The 27,902-nt window shown below is 36.6% G+C and overlaps 1 protein-coding gene across 1 annotated transcript in view; it reads right to left on the minus strand.

The window, feature by feature from the left end:
• The window catches only part of LOC150106359 (fucose mutarotase-like), a 177,135-nt gene that overhangs the window by 29,508 nt on the left and 119,725 nt on the right, over window positions 1-27,902 (minus strand). Inside the window, exon 4 of the mRNA XM_090392402.1 lies at window positions 6,925-7,026. Coding sequence (XP_090248528.1) covers window positions 6,925-7,026 — 102 coding nt within the window. The remainder of the gene's footprint in view (window positions 1-6,924; window positions 7,027-27,902) is intronic.

Below are 27,902 nucleotides of genomic sequence, written 5' to 3' on the forward strand. Positions count from 1 at the left end.
CTTTAAACAGGATAATAGAATGATCCTTTAAATTACACATGGTATTAGTGAGATGGCCTCTATGAGTAGATTATTAAGTGAAATTATAACTACAGGGTTAAAGGAGTATTGCCTTCTGTGTGTCAAAAGAACAGACTGGCTTTATTGCTGGAAAGTCTAGTATTCATAATATTTTCATCACAACACAGATCACAGAATCACTAAAGGACAGAAAACATATTTAATTTTTGTGGATCTTGAAAAGGCCTATAATTCAGTGCCTAGGACTCTATGAATGTAAATGAATCTATCATCAGTTTGATTAAGAGAATATATAGAAGTTGAAGAGCAGTTATTAATTGTGAGGGACTGACATCAGCTGGGTTTGTAACATCCATCTGACTGTTTAAGATCTACTGTGATGTAGTGCTGATACATTGGAATGCTTCATGTAGAGCTATGGGAATTGAAATTGCCATTCATTGTTTGTTGATTTCCATTATCAATCTTGAGATATTATCAAGAGATAATATCTCAAGATTGGAATGACACTGATTTCATGATGAGGAAATTAGTCTACGTTTACAGCATAGGAGATGTAAAAGTTAATTTTACCAAGTCAAAATATTTTGTGGTTGGTTGAGAAGGCATAGACTTAGATTACTTGGCAGTGGATCATTTCAGATATTCAGGATCTATTACTTAAGATGGGAACATATGAGAAAGATGTAGATGATCGTGTCAACCAAGTCCATAATGCTATTATGCAACAGAATGGTGAGTTGTGGAGTCAAGACATCTGATAAGAAAACAAGAGGATGATACTCCAAATTTTAATAGAAAGTGTTCTGATGGATGGGGTAGAAGGATGTACTGTGATGTGAGGAAGAAGAATCGTATAAAAGCGGTGAGATAGGAGAGCTTACAACGAAGTATTTGCCTTCAAAGAATTTTGAACAAGACCGTTATGGATAGACTGAATTTGCAAGAAAATGTGATGGACTTCTTGGAGTGTTGATCTTTATAATAGTATGGGCATGTCAAACGGATGCCAGATGAGAGCTGGCTCAAGAGAGTGATAAATTGGTCACCACCAGGAAGATGGAAGAGATGATGGCCTTGACTTACATGGAGAGGAGGCAGTGTGAGGCAATGTAGGCCAGAGGGTAACCATTCACTATGGAGAAGGAGATTACAAGGCAATTGCTGAGCAGTGGAAATACCTTTAAAAGTAATATATTTTTAGAATACCATACAATCGTCCTCTTAAACGATTCAACGATGACTTCTAAGGCCAGAACAGGCCATACTAGGCCTAAATCCTTGATACGTATGATGATGACCATACAATCTATGAGTGATAGAATGTTGCAATTAAGTTTTTTAGATCCTCTAAGACCAACTCTGTATGCAATTACACTCATGTTCATAGAAACCACATCACTTACTGTAACTATGTTTTGTTTTTTTTTGGTAATTAAATTTGAATGGCTATTTGGAAAGGAATAACACAATAATTGTCAAAAATAATGAAAAAGGTAATATATTATTACCAATAATTAGCATTTTTATTTTTTTTATTAATATTGGTCTCTTTTTAGAACAAAATGTGACATAATTGGGAAATGACAACAAACTTGACAATAAACATTTCAAAATGGAGTGGATTTGTTTTACTAGTGATATTTTCACTAGTAAAACAAATACCAGTATCAAAATTTAGTTCAACTACACGGGTTTACTAACATTCAAAGCTAAAAATTCACTTTTAGCTGTTTAGCAATTCGTGGGTCCTCTTCTTGTCTTTATTTACAGCTTGGTATCGGCAGGGCATTGACAAAATCAATTTCCTGATGGATGCAACTGTCAATTCATGGTTCCGTACCCTTATAATGGCTTCTTGGAACTCCCGAAGTGTTTCTGTCTTCTTCTTGTGTATTTCAGTCTCCGTTTAGTACCACAAATTCTCAATGGAAATGAGATCCAGGCTGTTTCCTGGCCATGGAAACAGCCAGGATCACAGTTGCTGAATTGATGTTCACTGAGCCACTTATTCACCCGCAACAAAAACTAAAGCTTTTTTGAGTACTCAACTCAATTCATCTGGTACATTTTAGGGTAATAATAGCATTACTTACACTTTTTGCCCTATGAAGGGGCAGAGTCATCCTGAAAGATGCAGTTTGTTGTTACGGCAAAGTGGTCTCTGATAGTAGGCAGCAATTCTTCTTCTAAAATTCTGTGATATACTTGTGTATTCACTGAACCTTTTGTGAAATGCAAGTGACCAACACCATGATATTACATGCAGCCCTAGATCACCTGACTGAGAATTTGACTGTTGACACCAGATAATCGGGGTCGAATTTTTCCCCTGATCATTTTTGAACTGTCTGTCTGTCATCAGTGCTCTGCAGGTTAAACTTTTTCTCGTCTGAAAAAATTACTTTTTTTCTGCTGGTCACAGGTCCATTTAATGTGTTCTTTGCACAATTTAACCAAGCCAATCACATTTTTTTGGTTAACAAAGGTTTTTTTTTTTAGGGCACCTGGCTATCAGTCTCTGTCAAATGAGTATTCTCTTGACAGTTACATAGCTTGTCAAAACTTCTGTTTGTTCTCCCCAGTCCCATTCCAGTTCTCCAGATGATGCACAGCAATTTTTGAGGCAGAGTCACTTTAGAACTCAATCTGTAGACAGTGGCTTTCTTCCTGTCCCCCCTTCTTCCTTTCAGCACATCTGGTTTCCTTCACTTTTGATAGCAGCTAGCACAGTAGACTGACTACACAACACCCTTTTAGCTATTTAATTAGAAGAATAGCCTTCTCTATTCAAAGCTTTAATCACACTTTTTCTGCAACATGTTAACTGCACGTAACTAGCCATACCGATCTCAGCACACAAATATGAAAACTAGCTCTTGCTGTCTATTTATAGCATAAAAAATTCTGATAGAATAGTAGCAATTACATTATACAGAAACCTATGGGAATGATAGATGATACAGTACAACAAAATATCTAATGATAAACCCAGGAGAATGACCATTTAACTACAAAAACTATATTTATGTAAGGTGATGCAGTTTCTATGAACATGAGTATATATCATCAGTCTGATTATGTGAAGACCGTGTAGGATCACATTCTACAATATTTCTAAATAAGCAGGACAGATGATATTTTGGCATCATACTCAATGATGTTTAAGACAGCTATGGTATATCCCTTGTCTGTTTTGAGGATGACGCTGTCTTGATTATTATGCAAATTTGAAGAGCTTCCCTTTAATTTAGTGTTGCCTTCCAGGCCAGACACTAGTCATCACAATGAAGTCTCTCCTGGAATTAAATGAAAGTGCTTCAGAAAAGTCAGTTTAACTGGATCCAGAAATGTTCAATATAACAAGCATTAAGACAGCATAGTAATATGTAAATTTTGTGAAGTGATTATCATAATCAGTTGCAAATTATTATTATTAATTTTTTAAGTAATGCTATTATAATATACATTATCTCATATTAGATGTTTAGGATTGTTTGTCAGTTATTTTGAACCTTTAAGTGTGTATTCTTATGCATATATAAAGCTGTGAACAAGACTTCAGTTTGTAAACATGACATGTGATATATGTTAACTTTTAAATGTATTCAAACATGGCAAGAAATTATATTCTTATTTTATCCATGAGTAAGCAAACAAAGTTTTCATGTGAATTATCTTCATGAATAGGGGACTACTTGTATATATAAACTAATGATTTCACATTAAATGCTTTTGAATCCATAATGCAAAGCACACACTTTTTTGGACATGTATAATGCTATGCATTATGGGAGGATCCAGACCAGTTTCGACCTTTATTGAGGTCTGTCTCATTGGGAGTCAGATCTAGAAGTGATACCAAGGTTTAATTAATGCAGACTCATCAATTTCCCATATACAAGTAGTAGAAAGGTGTATCTTAAAATTATTTGGACTAGAGATAGATGTAGAAAGAATTTTTTTTCCCTCTCTCAGTTGCAAATTAGATTAAAACTTGTCAAGAAATGATATATAATACTCTTGCTTTATCCTTTATCCAAGTGTAAGCAAACAAAGTTTGCATGTGAAGTATATTCACGACAAGGCTACTTGTACAGAGGCTAAATGACTACAATAAATGCCTTTATCTCTCTCTTGGCAAGTTTTAACCTAATTTGCAACCAAATGAAAAAGACTTCTTATCTCTAATCCAGAGAACTTTAATATGGTGAAAAATCTTTTTATTATGTGCATATGGGAAACAGATGACCACTCCATTAATTCAACCTCGGTATCTTTTCTGAGTCTGGCTCCCATTGATGAGACCTCAATAAAGGTCAAGACAGGTCAGGGTAGTGGCATTTCCCATAATACATAGAATTATATGACCAAATGGGTGGGTGTGTGTGCTTTGCAAGGCCTTTCATCTTTTTTTTATATCTCTCCCAATTATGAAAGGTTGTAAACCTACACTACACCAATACCATGGATGGGGCTAAGGGTTTTGTTAATTTTTATTATTATTGTTTTTTTGTATTTTTTTATTTATTCAAGACTTTTAAATAGTCTGGATTTAGAATACAAACATGGAACTTTTTTTTTTTTAAAACTACTTCAGGCATCCAGTAAGCAATGCAGTGGTCTTGCATTGAGCAATGAAATTCATTCCCTCACTTAAAGACAATTACAAACATCCATGTCTACAGCAGAATTCAAACTGCAAGCTATTAGTTGGAGACCAGAAATGCTAATCAATCAGGTGACTTATTTTCAGTACAAAATATCAGTTAAGTTTTCAATACATCTTTACTGTTTGAACATTTTTTAAAGTAATCTTTATAGGGTCTTGACTTGGGAGGTGGCTAAAGGTGCGGATTTTACAATTAAGACATGGTACATGTGGAATTATCGGGCTGGTAAGTATGACAAGCTTAGGAGATTGATTCGTTCAGTGCCATGGCATGTACAACTGCAAGAGCTAGAAGTTGATAGTGCATGGGAGGCGGTAAAGAAGTGTTTGCATGAAGCAATGGCTGACTGTATACCTAGAGTCCGAATAATAAATCAAGTGGGGGTTAAATGGATGAATAACACCGTTAAGCTTGAGCTGCAAAAAAAGAAACAACTATGGAGGGAATTCAAGGAGAAAGGTGACCTGCAGGCACATGAACATGAATCGCAGGCCAGAAGGGTAACAAGTGTGGTAAGAAAAGCAAAAAAAGGATTATGAAAGAACATTGGCTATGCAGGCTAAAGAGAATCTTAAACAGTTTTTTCAGTATGTTGCAAGTAAAAGAAAAAATGTATATGGCAGAATGATTTTAAAGAATGCTGATGGTGGGGAGGTAACCGAATCAGCTGATATAGTTGATTTACTGAGTGAGCACTTTGCAAGAATATATTTTCCAGGTGGTGACATTGCAGAAATGAATGAACCAATAGATTATACGGGAATTGTGGTGAACGAAGTGGAGGTGAGTAGTCTATTGCAAAACCTCAATGTCAATACGTCTGTGGGACTGGATGGTATAACTCGTGCCATACATGAAGCGGCTAAAGAATTGTCAGTACCCTTGACCATTTTGTTTAATTTGAGTCTCGGGTCTGGGTTAGTCCCGTGGGGGTGGAAAGAGGGGAAAATAGATAGTTCCACTGCATAAAGGAGGTTCCAAGACTGCTGTTGTAAATTACCGACCGATTCGCATATCAGGAATCATTGTCAAGGTCTTGGAGAAATTAGTCAAGAGAAGAATACAGGACTGGACAGATGAAAATAGGATACTGTATGGGAGACAACATGAAGGATAGATCATGCCTCAGTAACTTGCTCACGTTTTATAACACAGTGACAGCTGAACTGGATAAGGATAATGGGTTTACAGTGATTCTACTGGTATCACTGTAAACCCATTACCCATTAGTATCACTGTAAACTGTAAATGAGATACCAGAGAGTGGTTTATTCAGGAGTGGAGTCCAAAAGACGGCTTGTGACTAGTGGTGTGCTACAGGGTTCTGTTCTTGGACCACTACTTTTCAATTTGTTCATTAACGATATAGGAAATGATCTGAGAGGAAGTGTTCACTTGTTTGCTGATGATGCAAAGTTGGGTAGAGCAATTGTGAGTGCACAGGATGTCAAAATTTTGCAGGATGATCTGGATAGTTTGGAGGACTGGGCTAGGGAAAATGGATGTCAATTTAATGTGGCAAAGTGTAAGGTTATGCATTTTGGAGTGAAAAGATTAGCATCAGTATATCACACTGGTGGAACCGTACTCCAGGAGATTGATGAGGACAGGGATTTGGGAGTGTTGGTGGATAGGGAGTTGAAGTTTAGGGGGCACATTGCAAAAGTGGCCGAAATAGCTCATCAAATCACTTGGTTGCTGAAAAATACTTTAACAAGCAGAGACAAACAAGTTATTGTTCCTCTATATCAAGCCTTGATAAAACCCCATCTAGACTACTGTGCCCAGATATGGGCACCAGGGTTTCTTCTTGATGGGGAGGAGGTGGAGAGAATCCAGAGACGAATGACTAAGATGACAGCAGGTCTGTGGAATGAACCTTATGAGAACAGGTTGAAGATTTGTGGGTTGTAAAAATTGGTTGATAGGCGGAAAAGGGGTGATATGATTGAGACATTCAAATTACTGAAGGGTTTCTATAGGATTAATCCAGAAGATATTTTTGAGAATAGGATTGGTGGTGGGAGGACTAGGGGCCATATATGGAAGCTGGGCAAGAGTGTGGTTAGTAGGGGTGTTAGAACTAGGTTTTTTACTTGGAGAGTAATATATATTATTGCCTTGGCAGACAATAATATATATTACTTTTATTTATCAAAAATTAACTTCTTTCTAGTAAAATTCTTATTAACAATACAATATTAGTGAGTAAAAAAAAATCTTACAATACCTCTCTTCCTTCAACGTCTTCAATTATTTTAGTATAAACATTCCAAATAGGGGTTTCTACTTTCTTCAGTCTGTCCATTTGTGTCACTTCCATTACTTTAACCTTAAATCAAAATTATTATTATTAGTATTGTTGTTGTTATTTTCTTGGGCATCTCCAGGAAGTCAATGACTCTTCATGGGATGCCCATATTAATCAACATTTACACACAATACCTATCACACTTCTTGAACTAATTCACCAGTGAAGCATTCACAAATCTTCTGGCAACTCATTTACCACCCTCCAAGCAAAAAATAAAACTCATGTGGGAGGGCCCATACTAACCATTATTCACACAATACCTATTATACATTTCATTTAACCTTGAAGAATTCACAGCTATCTCTGACAACCCATTCATAACCCTCCAAGCAAAAAAATCTAGTCTACATTTCATTTATGGTTAGCATAGGTTTACATAATTTCAGAAGGTGAATACCTCATGTTCTCTTTACTTCCAGCCTCATGTAATGAAAATAATCTTCTGTGTTCATCCTATAAAACCCTTTTTTAAATAACATATATATTTCTGACATATTTCCTCTTTTCTGCCTCTCAATTAGCCTTTGTAACCCATAAACCCATAAAAATGATCAGATCTAGATCTGATCATTTCATCTGAGGATGTAATTGTGAGAAGGGTTTCATACTTTCTTCCAGTTGGTGAAAGCAATCATGAAGTAATCACCTGTGTTGTGGCTAGTCATATGCAGACTCTTGTGAGGAAAGGATATATGTGGAATTATAAGACTGGTGATTATGACAAGCATAGGAGACAGCATGGAGCTATAACATGGGAACTGACAAAGAAATACATAACAGCATCAATGTGTTAATGTATTCCAAAGCCCAAAAGGGATAAGTTAGGTGTAAAATGGATGAATGTGGAACTTAAGCATGAAATCTGGAAAAAGAAAGTACTTTGGAGGAAATACAAAACGAGTAATGTATAATTAGTCACATGAAGGGTATAAAGAACAAGCCAAGAGAGTGACTCAGTAAGGAAAACAAAAGTAGAGTATGAGCAGAAATTGGCAAATCAGGCAAAGAAAAACACTAGAGTTTTTTAGATATGTGGCAAGTAGAAGAAAGAATGATCATAGTAAGATGAAGTTAAGGATGAAAGTGGTAGAATGGTAACTGCTGCAGAAGACATTGTTGAGGTGTTCAGTGATCAATTTATAAGGGTGTTTCATCCTGATTAAGATGGAATCATGAGGTGATTATGTGTAGAAAAATAGGAGGTTAATACAACACCAAGGCAACTCGAAGCAAAGGCGGAGCAAGCTCCCTCACTATCCTTGATATTTTCTAATAATGTAAAAACAAGCAGCTCCTAGGAAATGTAATACTGCTTTACATTATGAGGAGAGGTCACTACCCAAACCGGTTTCAACCTTTTTTGAGGTCTCATCGGTGAGTAGCTAGACCTGGATGATATCAAAGTTTAAGTGAAAAGAACTTACACACCTTCACTATACGAATGCCAGAACATTGTGCCCATATATTATATTATATTATAACTAAGACGAAAAGCCAAATGGCTATTTTTTTTTTTTTTCTGGCAAAGTTAATTAAATTAAGGGGATAAAAATCCCTTATTATTTTACAGCCAGCACGCAAAACTCTAAGATCGAAAATTACGATCTAAGAGTTTCATGCCGAAGAACTATCGGCGAATCCAAGTGTAAGTGACCTGGTAGTACACCTGATAGTACACCTAGTAAGACACCTGGTAGTACAACACGTATTTGTATAGTGAAAGTATGTAAGTTCTTTTTACTTAAACTTTGATATCATCCAGATCTAGCTACACACTGATGAGACCTCAAAAAAGGTTGAAACTGGTCTGGGTAGTGACCCCTCCTCATAATGTAAAGCAGTATTACATTTCCTAGGAGCTGTGTGGTTTTACATTATGAGAAAATATCAAGGATAGTGAGGGAGCTTGCTCCACCTTTGCTTCGAGTTGCCTTAGTGTTGTACTACTAGGTGGTCACTTATGCTTGGATTCGCCGATAGTTCTTCAGCATGAAACTCTTAGATCATAGTTTTCGATCTTAGAGTTTCGCATACTGGCCGTAAAATAATAAAGGATTTTTATCCTCTTAATTTAATTAACTTTGCCAGAAAAAATAAAATAAAATAGCTGTTTGGCTTTTCATCTTAGTTATAATATAATACATTGTCAGTGTTTGGAACAAAAGCAATTCAAAGTTATGGACATACAAGGTAAATACAATGATCAGTTTACCAGTGAAATGGTAGATGCATGCTAGAGAAATAATATTAAAGCATTAATATTAAAAAAAATAATAATAAAAAAAAACTATTTTTGATATTTACATAAAATGAGAGTCTCTCTCAAACTTTTATGAGATAGCCAATCATTCTGATTTAGATTTGTTCATGTAAAAAAGATTCACAACTTCCTTTGAAGAGAACATTCATATCTAAACCTGCTTCTATGGAAAAGATGAGCTTCATTCCATAGGATATTGTGTTTGGTATCAATACTATGCTGCAAGATCAGACTTTTGAGGTTTCAGGTATTCAAGTGCGGTACTGATGTTCACTATTTTTTTTTTTTTTTTTTTTTTTTTCTTTTCACAGAATGGTCTGTTATTCAAAGTATGCTAAATTATATTAACAAGGGAGCTGGTAAACACCAGCTAGACAGAGCTAAGGGTTTATTTTTTGTATATGGTAAAAATGAGAAAAATATGTGGGACTGAAGTGAAATTTCTTAAAAATTCTGCAATAGATGCCAGAAATATATAGGATGGGCACCCCTGCAGTCTAGCAAAGAATCGTTAGGTGTGTGGGAGTGAATTGTCCGTTGGATTTGACAAGGGATGTATCCATTTAATTCTATTAAGGTTTTGACAGTGAAAAGCTGTTGTAAACATAACGGAGATGGAGCACATGTTATGTGTTCTATTAATTAATGATTTGATAACACTTTTTGGGAGCTGTGATGAACACATAATGTAACTTTATATATCAGGGATGAATATTCTGAGTGCTGTGCTAGGCATGCAGTGCACATCCACAGAATAGCAATATCACCAATATTATATTTTTGCATTTATTCCCGTTGAAGACTCCCATGATTATTGTTTCTTGGCTTTGCATGATTCCTAAAATTAAACACAATATACTAATGCTTCATGAAAAGGACACTCTTCAATGCATAAACATTGCATCACATTCACATTAATAGCCTGGGGTGTGTGTGGTTACAAATACATACACCTTTGAGCCCTTTGAACAGACATACAGATGGTGCAATGGGTCGAATTCTTAGTGTTCCAGTGGTTTTAAACCATCCAGAAGGCGAAGAAGGGTGAGTGCTGAGACAATGGCACCTAGAAACCAGTGGCTGTGATTGGTTATTGTATCAACCAATCCAACTGAACATTGTCATTTGTCATAGTTGCTGTTTTTGTTTTCTGAGTTTCATTTGTTTCGTGCTTCAAGTGTGAACTGACATGGTAGGCAAGTTTTTAATATATAATTTTCCATAAATTTATAACTTTTTGCCATATTTATAACAGAAAACAGTGTTGACAATCTAATGTCCCATTTTCTGACAAAACTTTTGATGGTTGTATGACTGTAGTCGAAGGAGGTAAGCCTTGTCCTCTTCATGCAAAAACTGAGTACATGAGACACTTGTTTATTTCACAATACAATATAGTAGAATGGTTAACTGGATGTGAAATGCAGTCGAGACTTTTTTGTTGGCCTTGTTTATTATTCTCCAGAAAGAAAGACATTTGGAATAAGTATGGATATTCCAACCTTAATCATTTAACAGCAGCAATGCTGTTAAATGATTAGGGTTGTTAAAAAATGATAAAGTGCTGTTAAAACATGAGCACTCCCAATCACATGTTCAGTCACTTTTACATTTTAATATGTTGGAAAACAAAGAATTGACATTATCATCGACAAACAAAGAAAAACTGAAGTTACCTGTCATAATGAACAGGTAAAGAAAAATACAGATAATTTTAAAAAGATTAATTGATGCTGTATACTATTTGGCTAAGCAAAAACTTCCTTTGAGAGGTCATGATGAGTCTGAAGATTCATCCTAGATTTTTTAAATGTATTCCGTATGATCCTCATTTAGACAGTCATTTAAAGGATGAACTGTATTTCGAAGAACTTTTTTCATAGTATAAAATGATATCATTAGCACTATCCGATGTGGTTAAAAATATTAAATTTTATTTTTAAAATTAGCTTTTGTTAAGTGTCTGCATGCGATACAGAGAAAAAGGACAGCATAAGAGAAGTGGGAATAATCAATTCCATGAGGACTACAAAGACCAACCAAGGCGGGTGACTTGGTTGGTGAGGGTGGCTAAAGAGAGATATGAATAGCAGTTAGATAATGAAGCCAAAAAAATCTTAAGGAGTTCTTTCGATATGTAGCCAGCAAAAGAGAGAATGATTATGGAAGGATGACACTGATTGGAGAAAATGGTATAAAGACAGATGTTGCAGAAGGTGTGGTGGAGATACTTAATGAACAGTTCATAAAGGTCTTTCAATCTTGTGAATGTGACTTCATGGAGAGATTGAGAACAGTTGATGATGGGGAGGAGATACTGACTGTAAGTGAGCAAAAAGTGTATGGGTAGTTGAGTAAACTAGCTGTTAATAAGACTGTGGGACTTGATAATATATCACAATGTACTCTGAAGGAATGTGCCAGGGAGTTGACGGCAGCCTTGATGTATTTTTTTAATACAAGTCTTGCACTGGTTCAAGTTCCTAAGGAGTGGAAGAAGAACAAGATTGTGCCACTTCATAAAGGAGGTGATAGAACTCAAGCATCAAACTATAGACCTATCTGTGTGTGTCAGGTGTTGTGGTTAAGTTGTTGGAGAAGCTTGTGAGAACCAAGATCCAGAATTGGGCTGACAACAATGGTATTATCTTTGATGGACAACATGGATTTGCTAAAGGGAGGTCATGTTTTAGTAATCTGCTTACTTATTACAATAGGGAGACTGCTTCCATGGACAGCGGAGAAGGATACACAGTGATATACTTAGATTTCACAAAGGCTTTTGATAGATTTCTGCATGATAAGTTGATAGTCAAACTAGAGTGGATGGGGTTGGATATTAGATTGGTGCATTGGACTGGAGACTGGCTATCTGATAGGTATCAACAGGTTGTGTATGGGGGAGCAATATGGACGTTACTAGTGGTGTGCCTCAGGGGTCTGTTTTAGGGCCATTGCTGTTTACTTGTATATTAATGATATTGATGAAGATTTGAATGGAGATATTCAGTTGTTTGCAGATGATGCAAAGTTGGGACGAACCATGAAGAGAGTAGATGATGTTTTGGCTTTACAAGAAGACTTGAATAAAGTGAGTGATTGGGCACGGGAATGGGGATGCGAGTTCAATGTTGCAAAATGTAAGGTTTTAAAATTTGGAAAACAAAGATGGGATGCAGAATTTATGCTTGGTGAGGATATATTGTTGGAGGTGGAGGAAATAAGAGGTCTGGGGAGGGGGTGATAGTGGATAAGGATCTGAAATTTAGGGAACACATAACCAAAATTGTGAAAACAACACAAAGGCTTCTGGGAATGACGCAAAGGACACTGACTTGTAGAAGTAGGGAGATTCTTGTTCCATTGTATAAGGCTTTGATTAGGCCACACATGGACTATTGTGCCCAGATTTGTTCACCTGGTTTTGAGAAGGACAAAGAGATGTTGGAAAGGGACCAGAGGCAACTGACTAAGGTGGTTTCTAACTTCTGGAATGTCGAGTATGAAGAAAGATTCAGAAGATGCAACTTTCAGAGTCTGGTGGACAGGGGCAGATATGATAGAGACCTACAAGTTTGTAAGGGATTGTTATAGGATCAATATTGGAGAGGTTCTACAGAAAATAGTGGGAGATCAGGGGAGAACCAGAGATCATCCCTGGAAACTATATAAAGAGGGTTTGAGTAGGGGAGTGAGAAGAAGGTTTTTTCTTGCAGAGTTGTGAATGATTGGAATACCTTGCCTGAGAGTGTTGTGTCTGCAGAGAAATTGAGTGTGTTTAAAGCAGGGTATGATGAGCTGTGTGTGTGTATGCTAAAAGGACCTCCTAGATGAGCCTTTGACTCCATTTGGTCTTGAGTAATAATAATGATATCGAATATATGAAATGCAATTCAAACTGATTTCAAGCTTTTTTTATATATATTCATTTTGCTTTACATAAATTGAGTGCTTTCTGTATTCAATGACTGTATTATAAACAGCTGTTACACATATTTTCTGGAGCTGAAAATTTGAAACTGGATGTTAGGACCAACGTATTTAGTTAGTTGCTATGTTTACTGCTACAATAAATATGTTCTGTTTGCATGCATGCAGTATAGTTTGTGGGGGTGTTTTTCCATTAAGTATGTCTTTGGAGTTGTTTCCAATTACACTAACTGTTCCTAAATATAGTACACAATGTTAAACGTCTATTTACTGCATTTAGTGATAAAAGAAGCTACTTGTTTTTCTTCCTTGTGCAGTATAGCATCTGTTGAGGTTGGAACGTTGTTGAATGGTATAGAGATATTTTTATTCTAGTCTTTGGAAACTACAGACATAGTAAAAATTTATCTTTTCCTGAATAAAAATGAATACTTGTGTATTATAAGAAGTTGCTGATCTACAACAAAATACTAGCATATATGAGATATCTATTATTGATAAGACAGAAGAGCTGCTGACACTAAAAAAAAATAATAATAATAAAAACTAATGAATGTAGGATTCCTGAAAGTGTGGATAATTCCAATAATGATCAGATATTATGTATCCTATTGTTGCATAAAATGTACACTCAGTCTCAGTAAACAAAAGAAAATTCTTACAAAATGAAAAGAAATATACATAAATCAGAGAAATACACATTAACATGCATAACAAATTTTATGAGATGATTTGCTGCTCCATCAAACCACATGTATTCCTGCCACTCCTAAATAAATCACCTGATCAACATTATTAGTTCATTGGATTAGCCTCCCCTATAGTGTTTAACTGAGCTACTAAATGTATATGGTGGCTGTTTATTATTGATTAGTTATTTATACTTTGCAAATACATATTTTTCCCTTCCTCATTTTTTTTTTTTAATTATGTCATCATAAATTCACTTATGTCTAGACTTTATAAGATCACATGATCTTCACTCTACCCAGCAACTTATAGGACACATATCACAAATGTTAATTACCACACTTATTCTTTCCTTTACATTTCTCATTCTGACATGACTTATTCATGATGGTTCACATATTTACACATTTGAGTAATTCAAATATACCAACCAAACATGGCATTCTCCTTCATTGTTGTTTCCTAATATATCTTAAAATGAACACATTGTCCGCTACTTTATGCAGGTTTGGTTACAATTAATTGATAAATTAAAGTATTCAAAGTTATCTTACAATTAATTGCACTAAACCCATTAAGATGAGCACTGATGTGCTATGCACTCTTAAACGATAAAAATGCATTCATAGTCAAATTTACGCGAATTTGAGCATGGGTTGCATAAGCAACGCAACAGCACACCCAACAGAAATGGGAATGCAACATCACTGATATATATATATATATATATATAGCCCTATCTAACTTATTGGAGACTGAGTGGGCAGTTCAATCTCCACTGGTACCAATCAGAGATAGATGGCCCAAAGCTATCACTAATTAAGCGGTACACAGTGAAGAGAGACGGCTCAAATGTGCCACCATCTCGTGGTCCCTAATACAATATATTTAATGTCTGAATAAATGTGGGTTCTACGGTCGATTTTCTTGAGTTTACGGGACGAAAAACCCGAGTTTCTGGGAGGAAAAACCCGCTTGCCCGTGCCAGAGATCGACTAACTCGGGAACCGGTCGAAAAAAGGCTTAGAAAAATTTCCTCTAGTCGCCGACTAGACTCGAAACCAAGTCTTCCTTCATGCGGCCAAGCACCATGGTGTGCAAACGCCACATCAACTGAGCTACACATAGCCTCGCTTTTTATTCCCGTATACGGGAATAAAAAGGCGTTAGCTGATTTTTTATATATATATATATATATTGTTAGATCTTGAATGAGAGAATTGATAAAAAAATTAATTCATTCAAGATTTAGCAAGTCTAACATATCAACAAGGAGAAACTTGTACTTAAGCAAACAAAAGGATTGTAAATAGGGCTATAAATACCTTTGAATGTAGTATTATATAAGAAACTTGTTTATTCAAATCTAAGTAAAGATTTCCAGTTTGTAAAATGTAACTATAAAAGGGTATTCTATGTGAAATGAGATGTTTATCAAAGTGTAAACAAAAGTCCAAAGTTTGTGGGCGGACCGTTCAGGTGAATGTTTGGCTTGAGGCATAAGCATTTACATGGAAAGCAACGTTAGTTCGTTTTCCTGTGAAGACGCTACACAAGGCGCCATGGTGTACCGGATCATCTCGCAGGCAAAGGAGACAATTGCCGTGTAGAAGAACGCGGCAGTAAATGGGGCACCAAGAATGCAGAATAAAAGGGATTTGCTCCCCTCTCTCTCTCTCGAGGCTTTTGCTTTTTGTCTTGTTCTCCTAACCCTTTCCGGATGTTTTACGTGGTTGGATGTTGGGCCTTTCTCTCGCCTTCTGATGGATTCGGGATCGCCCTGAAATGTTAGATGTCGGCACCCGCAGTTCCAGTGCCCTAACTAGCTATCACCTCGGGATGGAATTCCTCAACCGGCAGCTCTGACGAGAATATGCGGCATCAGAACCAGACAGATGTGGGCACATCGCCAGACGTTCGGTGAAGCCAAGTAGGATGACCTCTATGAGTAACCACATGGATAAAGGCCAAGCGGAGATGTTCTGATCCCAATTCAAGAAAGAAGGATCTGGCTGTGTAAGACAGAAATGTGAATTAAGTGACGGATTTGTTAATCTTCCCAAGAGCTGGTAATGTACAGAATTTTGTTATTCCTTTCCCGCTTAGAGTGAAGAAATAATATATAGTTAGTGAGCAAGGACAATGTAGTATACAACGTTTAGGTGATTATCGATGATAGCAGTGGCTTAAATCCACTGAGCATTTTGTTAGAGAAAGTTATAGATGATTTGTGACAAGTGTTTTATGTGAATAACTAACGTAATTTAGAAGAGAATTGAATGGATGAAATTTAAGACTTGTATAATGTGTAATTTAATACTTAATCTTATAGAAGGAGCTTATGATTGTATCCATTTATGTTTTAGTTGGTTTAACTAGTTCTTTACTTTAGAATGACCTAAAAATTAATTTGAGTGCATGAATGTAAATGTATAACTTTAAGATCTCAATAAATGTGTTTTATGTTTTGTACCTGATATTAGCCTGAGAATGAATTCAAATTACCACTCATAAAAATGGAACCTATGCAGAATAGAATAGATGTTTAAAAGCCATGATTGCAAACGATATTAAACATAGTTGTTATTGTAATAAATACAACACCGGGCAACTCGTTGCAAAGGTGAAGCAAGCTAACATCACTCCTATCTCAGTATCTCCCATAATGCAAAACACATCTCCTTGCGAATATGTATAATGTTATGCATTAAGGGATGCAATGAGTTGCCCGGTGTTGTACTAACTTATCCCAGTCCTGAAGATACTTTCAGGTGCAAACTTTGTTTGCTCACACTTGGATAAAGGATTAAACTAAATTTATTATAGTCTAACCAAGTGAAAAATAAACTTTCAACATCTTTCTCTAAATCCAGAGTAATTTAATAAAAAGGTGGCACACCGTTTGGTAACTCCTATAGGTAGAGATGACCTTGCTAATGCTTCTGTCTGGTATCTCCACTTGGAACTGGCTCCCACTGAAGAATGGGAGCCAGGCCCAAGTGGAGATACTTCAATAAAGGTCGAAACTAGTCTGGGTAGTGGCCCTTCACTTAATGCATAACATTATACATATCTGCAAGGAGATGTGTTTTGCATTATGGGAGATACTGAGATAGGAGTGATGCTAGCTTGCTCCACCTTTGCAACGAGTTGCCCGGTGTTGTACTAACTTACCCCAGTCCTGAAGATACTTTCAGGTGCAAACTTTGTTTGCTCACACTTGGATAAAGGATTAAACTAAATTTATTATAGTCTAACCAAGCGAAAAATAAGCTTTCAACATAGTTGTTATTGAGAATTTCGGTACTAAGAATAGTGTTAGGTTCTTCACCTCTGTATGTTATCTGAGAGAGTTTCCCTGGTTAAGAATTCTCTCTAACCTAAAGATATTGGCTGGCGCAGCATAACAAATAAATTTGCCAATATCTAATCGGGAGACAATCTCAGACAGTAATCACAAAGGATTTTATCCCTAACAAAAGATAAACCCTTTGTCCGAATAATTGATACACGTGATTAATCTAGAAATCAATACCAGATATATAGATAGTCTTTCTATATCATGTACTGAAAGCAATATTTAGGTTTAGATACTGAGAGAAATTAGGGTAAAGGCAAAGACAAGCATAAATAAAAAAAAAATAAATTAAAATAAAGCCATGAAACAAGGTGGCGTAATATATATATATATATATATATATATATATATATATATTTTTTTTTTTTTTTTTTTCTTTTACCTGGTTCAGAAATTATGCTCTAGAGACCAAACATGGAACTTTTTTCAAGCTTGCTTGAAATTTCCATGTTTCCAAACTGTTTTCGTGGTTTCCAAATTTCATTGTTTTCCATGCTTGCAGCAGGATTTGAACCCATAGTCTTGGTTGGAGAGTGGCTACACTAATTACTCAGTTAACCAGGCTAGCAAAGGTAGTAAAGGAAGAGTTCCAATAAACACTGGTTGACAAAGCACTAAACTGGTTAAACTACCAGCACTTTCTTTTTCCATGGTGAACTGAATATATGGGTGGAGGTTATTTATCAAATGTAGGAAGGTGCTAAGTTCATTTTCAGAATGAGGTCAGATGATAAATACAGGTATTCCTTGATTAATGCGATTAATTAATCCCTCAATGTTACCGCATATATCAAAATTGTGTTAATCAAATATAATAATCAATGATAAAAATTACAATTCGTCCATGATCGTTTTATATGGTACTCTTTTAGGAAAGATAAAAAATGAATGCAAAGTAAACGTTTAATAAATGCTGGTGCTTATGGTAGTTACTGCAATTTTTTTTTATCAAAAAAGTTATCAATAGTCGTTAGAACAGTTTGTTTTTTTCCTTATCAGCATAAATCTACGTATGCTGATAAGAAAGCAAAATGACTCTCTAGACTTCGGCAAACAAGTATTCTTCGATTAACATCTAGATCCATATCCATTACTTGCTGCTTAAGCGATTCTAAGCTGCGAAATATTCCATCCAGTTCTTTGATTGTTATCTCCTCTGGAACCTCATCTTCACATTCCATTTGTTCGTTGTCTTCGTATGCGCATTGTTGTTCAATTTCAAGAAGATCGTTGTCACCGAAATCTTTTGCATTTGAATCCAATAATTATTTAACATATTCTGCATTAACACCATCAAAACCAAGGTCTTCACCAACTGCAATGATTTCTTTGACCACGTTGTTCACAGGATTTTGAAAACTACCAAAGTCATTAGCGCATTCTGACAAAAGATTTTTCCAAACAGCTCTCATGTAGCTAGAAGACACTTGCTTCCATGAGTCATGAATGGTTTCAATTGTATGTTTAATGTTAAAATTTTTCCAAAATTCTTGGAGCATAATCACATTTTCTCCTATTGTTGTTTCTACTGCCTTTGAGAATGTCTTTTTAAGAAAATGGGTTTTGAAAGTTGCAATGACACCCATGTCCATGGGTTGTAGCAATGATATATTTGGTGGAAAAAAATAAAACTTTAACATTCTCACACAGATAATTAAGAGAATTTGGATGACCATTGCGTTATCTAAAAGCAAAGTTCTGCTGTATTTTTTAAATACAGCAGAACAATTGGAGCTTGTAATACACCTACTCTTAATGCTTAATGGGAGGAATGACGTCATAATGTTCACAACTTTCTTTCTTTTGGTCAGGAAGCACTCCTCGAGGCTTGCATGTTTCTGCATGGTAAATTTAAAAGCAGGTTAATTAAAACTCTTCTCATGTATATAAAGGGATCGTCGCAATTAATTTTGCTGCATTAATCAAAACTGCATTAAGGAAGGGACATATATATCGTAAACATAACAAACCCAAAGAGCAGCTGAGTATGATGGATGAAAACAAGGTATCATCCAGATGGTTCAAACAATAATTAGCCAAAGGTGAGGGACCGAGGGCTACCCATGGTTGTTTATAGAGCATGTTTTTATAGCTGTAACATCCTGACTATTGCAAATTCAAATATTTTCACATCAGGAGGAAAATCATCATACTGAAAACTAATATGTCTGACAACAGAATGTTGGTATATAGAGAAACAATATAAAAACTAACTAAAATATCCGACTCTAGTATTAAAATATCCTTGATTTTTTCAAGAAAACATGTGATAAAAGATCTGGATTATTCAATACTTAATAGACGTGAAAGAAACTTGCAGTTCTGTATTTGGGAGAGTCAATACAATTCACAATGAGTTTTACAAGACAACCATCTTTATGGACTTTGGGAACCATATAATGAAGGAGTCCTTCCAAAATGAGTGTGTGACTTCTTCAAAGTATTTTCATCACCTTTAGCAAAGAGCTTATTTAATTGTTTTATCTGTTTTGGCAGAGTGATAACTAATTCTTCACAGGCAGAAGTACCCTGTAAAAAGAAGTCTATTTTTCTCTCACGGTCATCCTTAAACATTAAAACTACATTTTTTCCTTTATTCACTATTGAAACAGATATATGATTCTTTTGTTTTAGTGGAAGCAGTGCACAGAATTCAGTAAAAGACAAATTATGAAGAGGTAATTTGCTTCTAAAAAGTGAGAAGGAGGCAGAAGTTCAAAGAATAGTTTGTTGACATTGTCACTTGGAAGACCAAAAGAATGAACTTGATATTATGCAAATTATCAAGATACAAAATGGATTTAGGTAAAACAGCAAAATCATGACCTTAAGTGAGTATACTAGTTTCGGTAATAGTCAATGGGCATTCAGAAATGTTAATAATCCATTTATTAGCAGGAAGGTTTCCAGCAGTAAATTTTGCGTAAGATCTAAAGAAGTCAATGGAACCCCCCCCCCAAATGGGCAAGGTGCATCGTGCCATGAATCACATGTTTGTAGCTTATATAAATTGGAGGAATATGATGTTCCCAAGTCAGTGCAACTGTATCCAGTTGAAATGGTTGGAAAGAACTTAAGAAGGAAACTGAGAGTTTGAAAGAGGTGTGGTGATAGGATGCCATGCTGCAGGCCTATCTGTTCAGCAAACTGTTGACAAATTGGGCCATCGCAAGTCAATAATTAGTGATACCATACTGAGATGGAAGCACAGTCAACTGCAAGTGGATGACCCACCACATTCACTGAATGTGACCATAGGGTGCTATGAAGGATAATATATAAAAACCACCATTTGCTGGCAGATATGTTGAATGCAAAGTTCTGGGCATCGACTGGCACACGAATCTGCACAAAAAGATTCAGAACAGTTCTGGTAAGACCACAATACCAAGCCCCATATTATCCAAATCAACATGCAGCATCATCTTCAGTGGTGCAAAGAGCATGTACAGTGGGATGTGGAAGCTTAGAAAACTGTGCAGCGAAAGAAGGTCTTACATCTTATCGAGGTGGGTGCCATGGCTGTTTGTTCCTCACACTATGATGTTCATTGACTTCTTTCCAAGAAGTGTATTTTTCTATAAATCTATCGGGAGTAATCACAAGATTTTTCAAAAGAGTAGATTAATGATTGTTTTAAGACATGCAGAATGTATCTAGTAATTCACTGTTCAGACTAGCTGAAATTCTTCTTTCAAGACCTGAAATTGACTATGTTAGATGCTAATTTTTTTTAGCTGCTTGAAGTTGGTTCCATAGAAAGGAAAATTTGAGTGAGTATAAATTGCATGAGCTCCAGGAGACCGCATCATTCCCAGAAGTGTTTGTGTTGTCCTCACAATTTTGGCAATTTGTCCCCTAAATTTCAGATCCTTATCCACTATCACCCCAAGATCTCTTATTTCCTCCACCTCTGAGAATATATCCCCACCAAACATAAATTCTACATCCCATCTTTGTTTCCAAAATTTTAAAATCTTATATTGAACTTGCATCCTCATGCCCATGCCCATTCACTCAAGTTATTCAAGTCTTATTGTAAGGCCACAATATCTTCTCTACTCTTCATAGTTCGCCCCAACTTTGCAAACAACTGAATATCTCCATCCAAATCTTCACCAACATCTTTAACATATAAGTTAAACAGTAATGGCCCTAAAACAGACCCCTGAGGTACACCACTAGTGACTTTCCTCTTCCAGGATATTGCTTCCCCATACACAACTTGCTGATAACTATCAGACAGCCAGTCTCTGATCCAATGCACTAATCCAACCCCATCTGCTCTAGTTTGACTATCGACTTATGTGGTAATCTATCAAAAGCCTCTGCAAAATCTAAGTATATTACTATGTATCCTTCTCCTCTGTCCAAGGAAGCAGTCACCTTATTGTAATAAGTATGTAGTTTACTAAAACATGACCTCCTTTAGCAAATCCATGCTGTCCATCAAAGATAATATCATTGCTGGCAACCCAACTCTGGATCCTGGTTCTCACCAGCTTTTCCAATAACTTAATCACAACACCTGACACACAGATAGCCTATAATTTGATGCTTGAGTTCTATCACCTCCCTTATGAAGTGGCATAATCTGGCCCTCCTTCCACTCCTTTGGAACTTGATCCAGTGCAAGATTCATATTAAAAAAATATGTCAAGGCAGATGTCAACTCCCACAGCCTTATTAACATCAAGTTTGCTCAATTTTCCATAATACCTCTTGCTCACTTACAGTTAGTCTCTCCTCTCCATCATCAACTGCTCTCTCTCTCTCTCTCTCCATGAAGTCACATTCACAAGAATGAAAGACCTTTATGAACTGCTCATTAAGTATCTCCACTATATCTTCTACAACAGTTGTCCCTATACCATTTTCTCCAATCAATGTCATCCTTTCATAATCATTCTTTTTTTTTTTTTTTTTGCTGGCTACATATCAAAAGAACTCCCTAATTACTAAAACAAGATCTACCCACAAAACTACTTCCATTATACTGTATCATATTCCCATCCACTCAATTCTGTCTCTAACCAACTTCTCCAATACTTTAATAATCACTCCTGATATAATGATCACTTGATAATTTGCTATCCCTATATCAGAGCTTCCTTTATGCAATGGAGCTATTTTGCCCTCTCTTTCATGACTTCAATTGGATATAATGGTGGCTGAGATATGAATTAAACCTAGTCAGAGGCACTATAAATCCTCTTGCACATTCTCAAAATACACATTCTTGTCTTACAAGTGGGATATACACTCTTATATCCCACAGCCATATTCACATCAATATCCTAAGCAAAACTGTAATTCATACCTCTATTCTCACATCAGTCCCAGTCTCCTAACATTGCAATATTTCCATCTGGATAGTACATCTTTGCAAAGTAATCAATCATGAACTATTTCATATACTTTATTATTATTATTATTCAGGCCTCCATGGAGTCAAAAGACTCATCATGGGAGGTGCTTCCTAAGAACATAAAGTCTGTCAAGACTCATCGAGGGGGAGGTTCCCCCCTAAGAAACACAAAGTCTATCATACCACTCCTTAAACTCACTGACCGTTCTCGCCCTCACCACTCTATCAGGTAATGCATTCCACGGCTCAACCACCCTCCATGCAAAGAAACCACTCCTCACCCTCTTGCTCACAGTTTCCTTTCGTAACTTCCAGGGATGGCCTCTTGTCATCACTCCTTCCCGCTGTTCAACCGAGTGAAAGAACTCCCCAGTGTCGACCCTGTAACTACCTCTCAACAGTTTAAAAGTCTGAATCATATCACCTCTCCTTCTTCTATCCACCAAACTCTGCAGTCCACATTCCCTCAGCCGATTCTCATAACTATCCTTGTACAGTCCTGAGACCATCTTTGTCATCTCCGTCTTTGTATCTTTTCCACAGTTAATTTATCCCCTTCAAATCCTGGGGACCAAATCTGAGAACAATAATCCAAGTGTGGTCTGATCAGAGACTTATACAACGGAATGATAACCCTCTTATCTCTGCAGGGCAGTGTCCTTCTCATAATCGCAGCAATCCTCTGTGTTACCTTTACCACCTTTGCAATATGTCCCCTAAACTTCAGGTTTCTATCAATCATCAACCCCAGATCTCTTGTCTCCCCTACTTCCTCCAGTATAACTCCTCCCATAGAGTATGCAGCATCCCATCGATGTTTCCCAAACCTCAAGACCTTACATTTTGCTGTATTAAAATGACACCCCCATTCATTTGCCCATCTATCTAGCTTATTCAAATCCTCTTGCAGGGCTACCACATCTGCACTATTACTAATAATCCTTCCCAGCTTCGCATCATCTGCAAACAACTGAATATCCCCTTGCAATCCATTGGCAATGTCATTGATATAAAGGTTAAACAATACAGGTCCTAGTACTGAGCCCTGTGGGGCCCCACTTGTAACCTTCTGTCCCCTTGAAACTGCTCCACCATACACAACTCTCTGATACCTATCAGACAGCCAATCCTGAATCCAGTTGACCAATCTGACATCCAGACCCATGTGTTGCAACTTAAATATCAGCTTATCATGTGGCACCCTGTCAAATGCCTTTGCTAAGTCTAAGAAAATTGCAGTATATGCCTTTCCCCCATCTAATGTTCTTGTAACTTTATTATAAAAGGCTAGCATATTGCTAAAACAAGAGCGTCCTTTCACAAATCCATGTTGACTCTCACAGATAACACTACCCTCATCTGCCAGTGCTGTATATTGTCCCTCACTACTTTCTCCAAGATCTTAACAATTGCTGATGACACACAGACTAGTCTATAATTAGACACTTCCAGTCTGTTACCACCCTTATGCAATGGCACTATCTTACCTTTCTTCCATTCCCTGGGCACCTTTGCCGAAGCCAGACTTTCATTGAAAAGCCAGGTTAAAGGCACTGTCAGTTCCCTAGCACATTCCCTCAAAACTCGTGGTGAAATACCATCCAGTCCAAAAGCTTTATTGACACCCAGAGTTCTCAGTATCTGAAACACACTCTCCTCCTGTACCTCTAAACCTTGAACCTGCCCTATCCCTCTAGCATTAAAACTGACTCCTCCAGGATGAAATACTCCAATAAAGTGGTCATTGAACAATTCCACTATGTCCTCTGCATCAGTCACTCTATTCCCATTTTTATCCCACAATATCATTCTTCCACAGTCATTTCTCCTTCTACTGGCCACATAGCTAAAAAATTCCCTAGGATTTTCTTTGGATCTTAGGGCCAATCTCCTCTCATATTCCAATTTCGCTTTCCTTACCACACTAGTCACTCTTCTGGCCTGTGTCTTATATTCTTCACACATCCTCTCTTCACCTGTCTCCTTATATCTCTTCCATAGCCTCTTTTTCACATGCAATTCCTGTTTAATATTGTTTGTCATCCACTTTACTCCAAATTGTGTCCTCTTTTTCACTCGTGGTATACAACTTACCATTGCTGCTAACAAATATTCTTTCACAATTTCCCACGCACTAACGATATCCCGGCCTTCCAATTCCTCCCACCATGAAACTTCCCGAAGTTGAAGTCTAAGACTATTATAATCACCTGCATTATAATTCCACATAAGTTCCCGTCTCTTTGATACTTCTGCATGTCTATTCATTTTCCAAGTCAAATCCATATGGTCACTCTCTCCAACTAGTGGGAGAGATGTCATCTCAGTTATTATCAACTCTTCTGATGCTATAACCAAATCTAAAACTCTTGAAGCTCTTGTTCCCTCTTACATGTTGCCTAAGACATTTGTCCCTCAAGAATTCTAGAAATTCCATTCCACTATTGCTACATGAATCTTCCTCTCTCCAATTTATACTACTGTAGTTAAAATCTCCCATAACAATCATTCTTCTTGCACTTGCCAAACTTAGCTGTCTAAACATCTCCTGGTCCCCATCACATCCTTACTGTGAACACTAATTAATATTATCCAACATTGTCATTTCTCCTTTTTACTCACCACATAGTCAAAGAAAACTCTTCAGATGGATTTCCTTTGGTTTGCTCAGCTCATAAAACAATCAGAGGTGATTGTTAAATTCACCTCTCATTGTTCTGTTACATCGTTCTGGCATAAATACTGAACAATACACACAATACTATATAAAAGCAATATTTTCTTTTAGCATTAAACAAAACCACACAATAAATTTATAGTTTCATCACTATCCTTCATTTATTTACTTAGTTAAATAATTACTGAAGCATGTTTAGTGTTGTAAATTTCCATAAACCTAAAGTAACAATGTGTAATCTTAAACTACCACTTTGTTAGTATTCAACAGCTAAATATTAACAAAGTAGTAGTATTTCACAGTTACTTAATGAGCAGATTCCCATATAAGCTCATATTACTTCCTTCTGCTCCCAGTATAGTAATAGTAGTAGGGGAGGGGAGAGTTAGACATTCCCATACTTATTAAGATTAGTGTATTATAAGCTTTTATAACACATTCAGTGATGGGTGGGATTCACATAAACAAAATAAAATCAATCAGTAACACAACTGATGACTGCAGCAGGCACCAGCTATGAACTGGGAGTTTCTCAAAGAAGCTACCTGACTTCATTGATTTCAAATAGTGAACAGATGGGCTGATAACAGTATCTGAGAAGGGTGATGTGAGCAATTCACAAAGGATAAATTTAGTAGTAAGGATAGTAAGGAAGGATTTTATTGTGTCAATATCATTGCCAATACTGGTTTTAAAGTTTATGCTATTGAAACTGATGGTTCTTTGGCATGATTGGTGTAGCCTTTTGATACTGTCTCTGTATATAATGGATGCCATTTCTGACATTTTGTCACCCAGCCCACTACCATTTAAAGACTACATTATTCGTAGCATAGTTGAGGATTTCGTAGCTTGCTAAGTATATGCTATCTATGTATACTATAGTTTAAATATGTGGCAGGCGAGAACAGGAGTGTATGTGTGTGTGATGAAATGTAGGCAGTGGAAAGTGCTCTGGGAGACATGTCTTAGGATTCATAAAAAGTGGAGATATGTTAGAGACAAAAAAGAATGTGAAAGATTGTAGATGGATTTGATCTAGGGCAGTGTGACAGAGGGAGATGGTTTATCTGATGGCCATGATTGTGTGTGAATGTCAGCTGAAAGCAGGATGTGTGGAGATAGAAATAGATCTGGTAATAAAGAAGATAGCATGAAGACTGAGTTGAGAAGGTTGAATGAGGAGATTAGGAGGCTGGCTAGTACAAGGAGAATGAGAGTAGGTGTGAGAAAGCAAAGGAAAGAAGAAGGCAAGAGAATGGGAGAGACAGGAAAAGAGGAAATTAGAGAGATGAGAGAAAAGAGTGGGAAAAAAAAAAGATATTAGAAGCAAAGAAAGTCAGGGATGCCAGTGAGAGGAAAAATGAATTATTTTGGATAAGAAGAGTAGAGTGCTAATTGCAATGAAGCGAGAGTGAAAATGTAGAGGAGATAATAGTGATGGCTGGCATAAATGATCAAAGAGGCAGCATGAATTGTGCAGTGAGAGATTTGAAATTGATGTTAGGGATAGTGCAACAGAAATGTGTCAGAGAGAAGATAGTGAGCATGCTGCTCCAGTATGATAATACAGAGTAGAGGAAAAGAACAGATGATAATGAATGAGATGATAGTGAGAATGTGTAGCAAGAGAAGTCTGGAATTTGTTGATGGTTGGAATACAATTGAGGATAGAAGAGAACTGTATGCAAGAAATGGACATTTGAATGCAGAAGGACAAAGGTATTTGGAGAAACTGTTATTTTCTGGGCTAGTGTGTGGCAAGCCACTGAAACTAGAATTGCAAGGGTGGAACATAGTAGGGATGGCCACATGTGAGTGGTTTGAGAAATATGAGGGGGTACACTATATTGCAGAGCCAGGTGGAGTGTGAGGGGAGTAATAATGGCTATAAGAATAATGACAATGCACTGGTTTTTCTGAATACAAATGCTAAGAGCATTAGGAACAGAGTAATGAGTTTGTGATACCAACAGTCAAAAACTGGGTATCAGTAAAACTTGGTTAACTGAGGAGGATGTTCTAACGAGAAAATAAATCAAACAGTATAGAATTTTTCAGCAGAGCAGGAAAGGTAAATGCACTGGTGGAGTGTTACTTAAGATGAGATGAATTGTGTCCTCTCAGGGAGGATAATCACAGTGGAAATAACACTAATGGCTTTAAGAGTATATTATAGTGTCAGATGGATGTTTATAAGAGAAGATATTTAGTGGGATGTTGCTATAGACCTGGGGTGGCCAACTACACATCCGTTTGGAGCCAAAATAATTCAGGTAAGACTTAGAAGAGCTGCAACCTTTGACTGATGCGATGGTACAGGAGTAAGTGAGTGTGCGCATGGCGAGGTGGGTGGTGGGGATGCAGAAGCTATGCCTGCCTGCCACAACATGTTAGTTATTATAATTTATTAAATCTACTCTATAATATAAAATGATAAGCTTTTTTTGTAACGTTTTTGTGTCACGTTTTTTGTCAAGTTATTTGAAACGTTTTGAAACTCAGGGTTTACCCTGAGTGTCGAGTATTCAAAATTCGAGTCGTCATCAGAATTCAAGGAGAACTGGCCTACCAAGTCCAGAACTCAGGGGGTTGGGCGCTGTAGACGCTG

The sequence above is a fragment of the Typopeltis vanoorti genome, chromosome 5 (assembly GCF_054136105.1).
Source record: "Typopeltis vanoorti isolate ZY-2024b chromosome 5, IOZ_Tvanoo_1.0, whole genome shotgun sequence".
Taxonomy (NCBI): domain Eukaryota; kingdom Metazoa; phylum Arthropoda; class Arachnida; order Uropygi; family Thelyphonidae; genus Typopeltis; species Typopeltis vanoorti.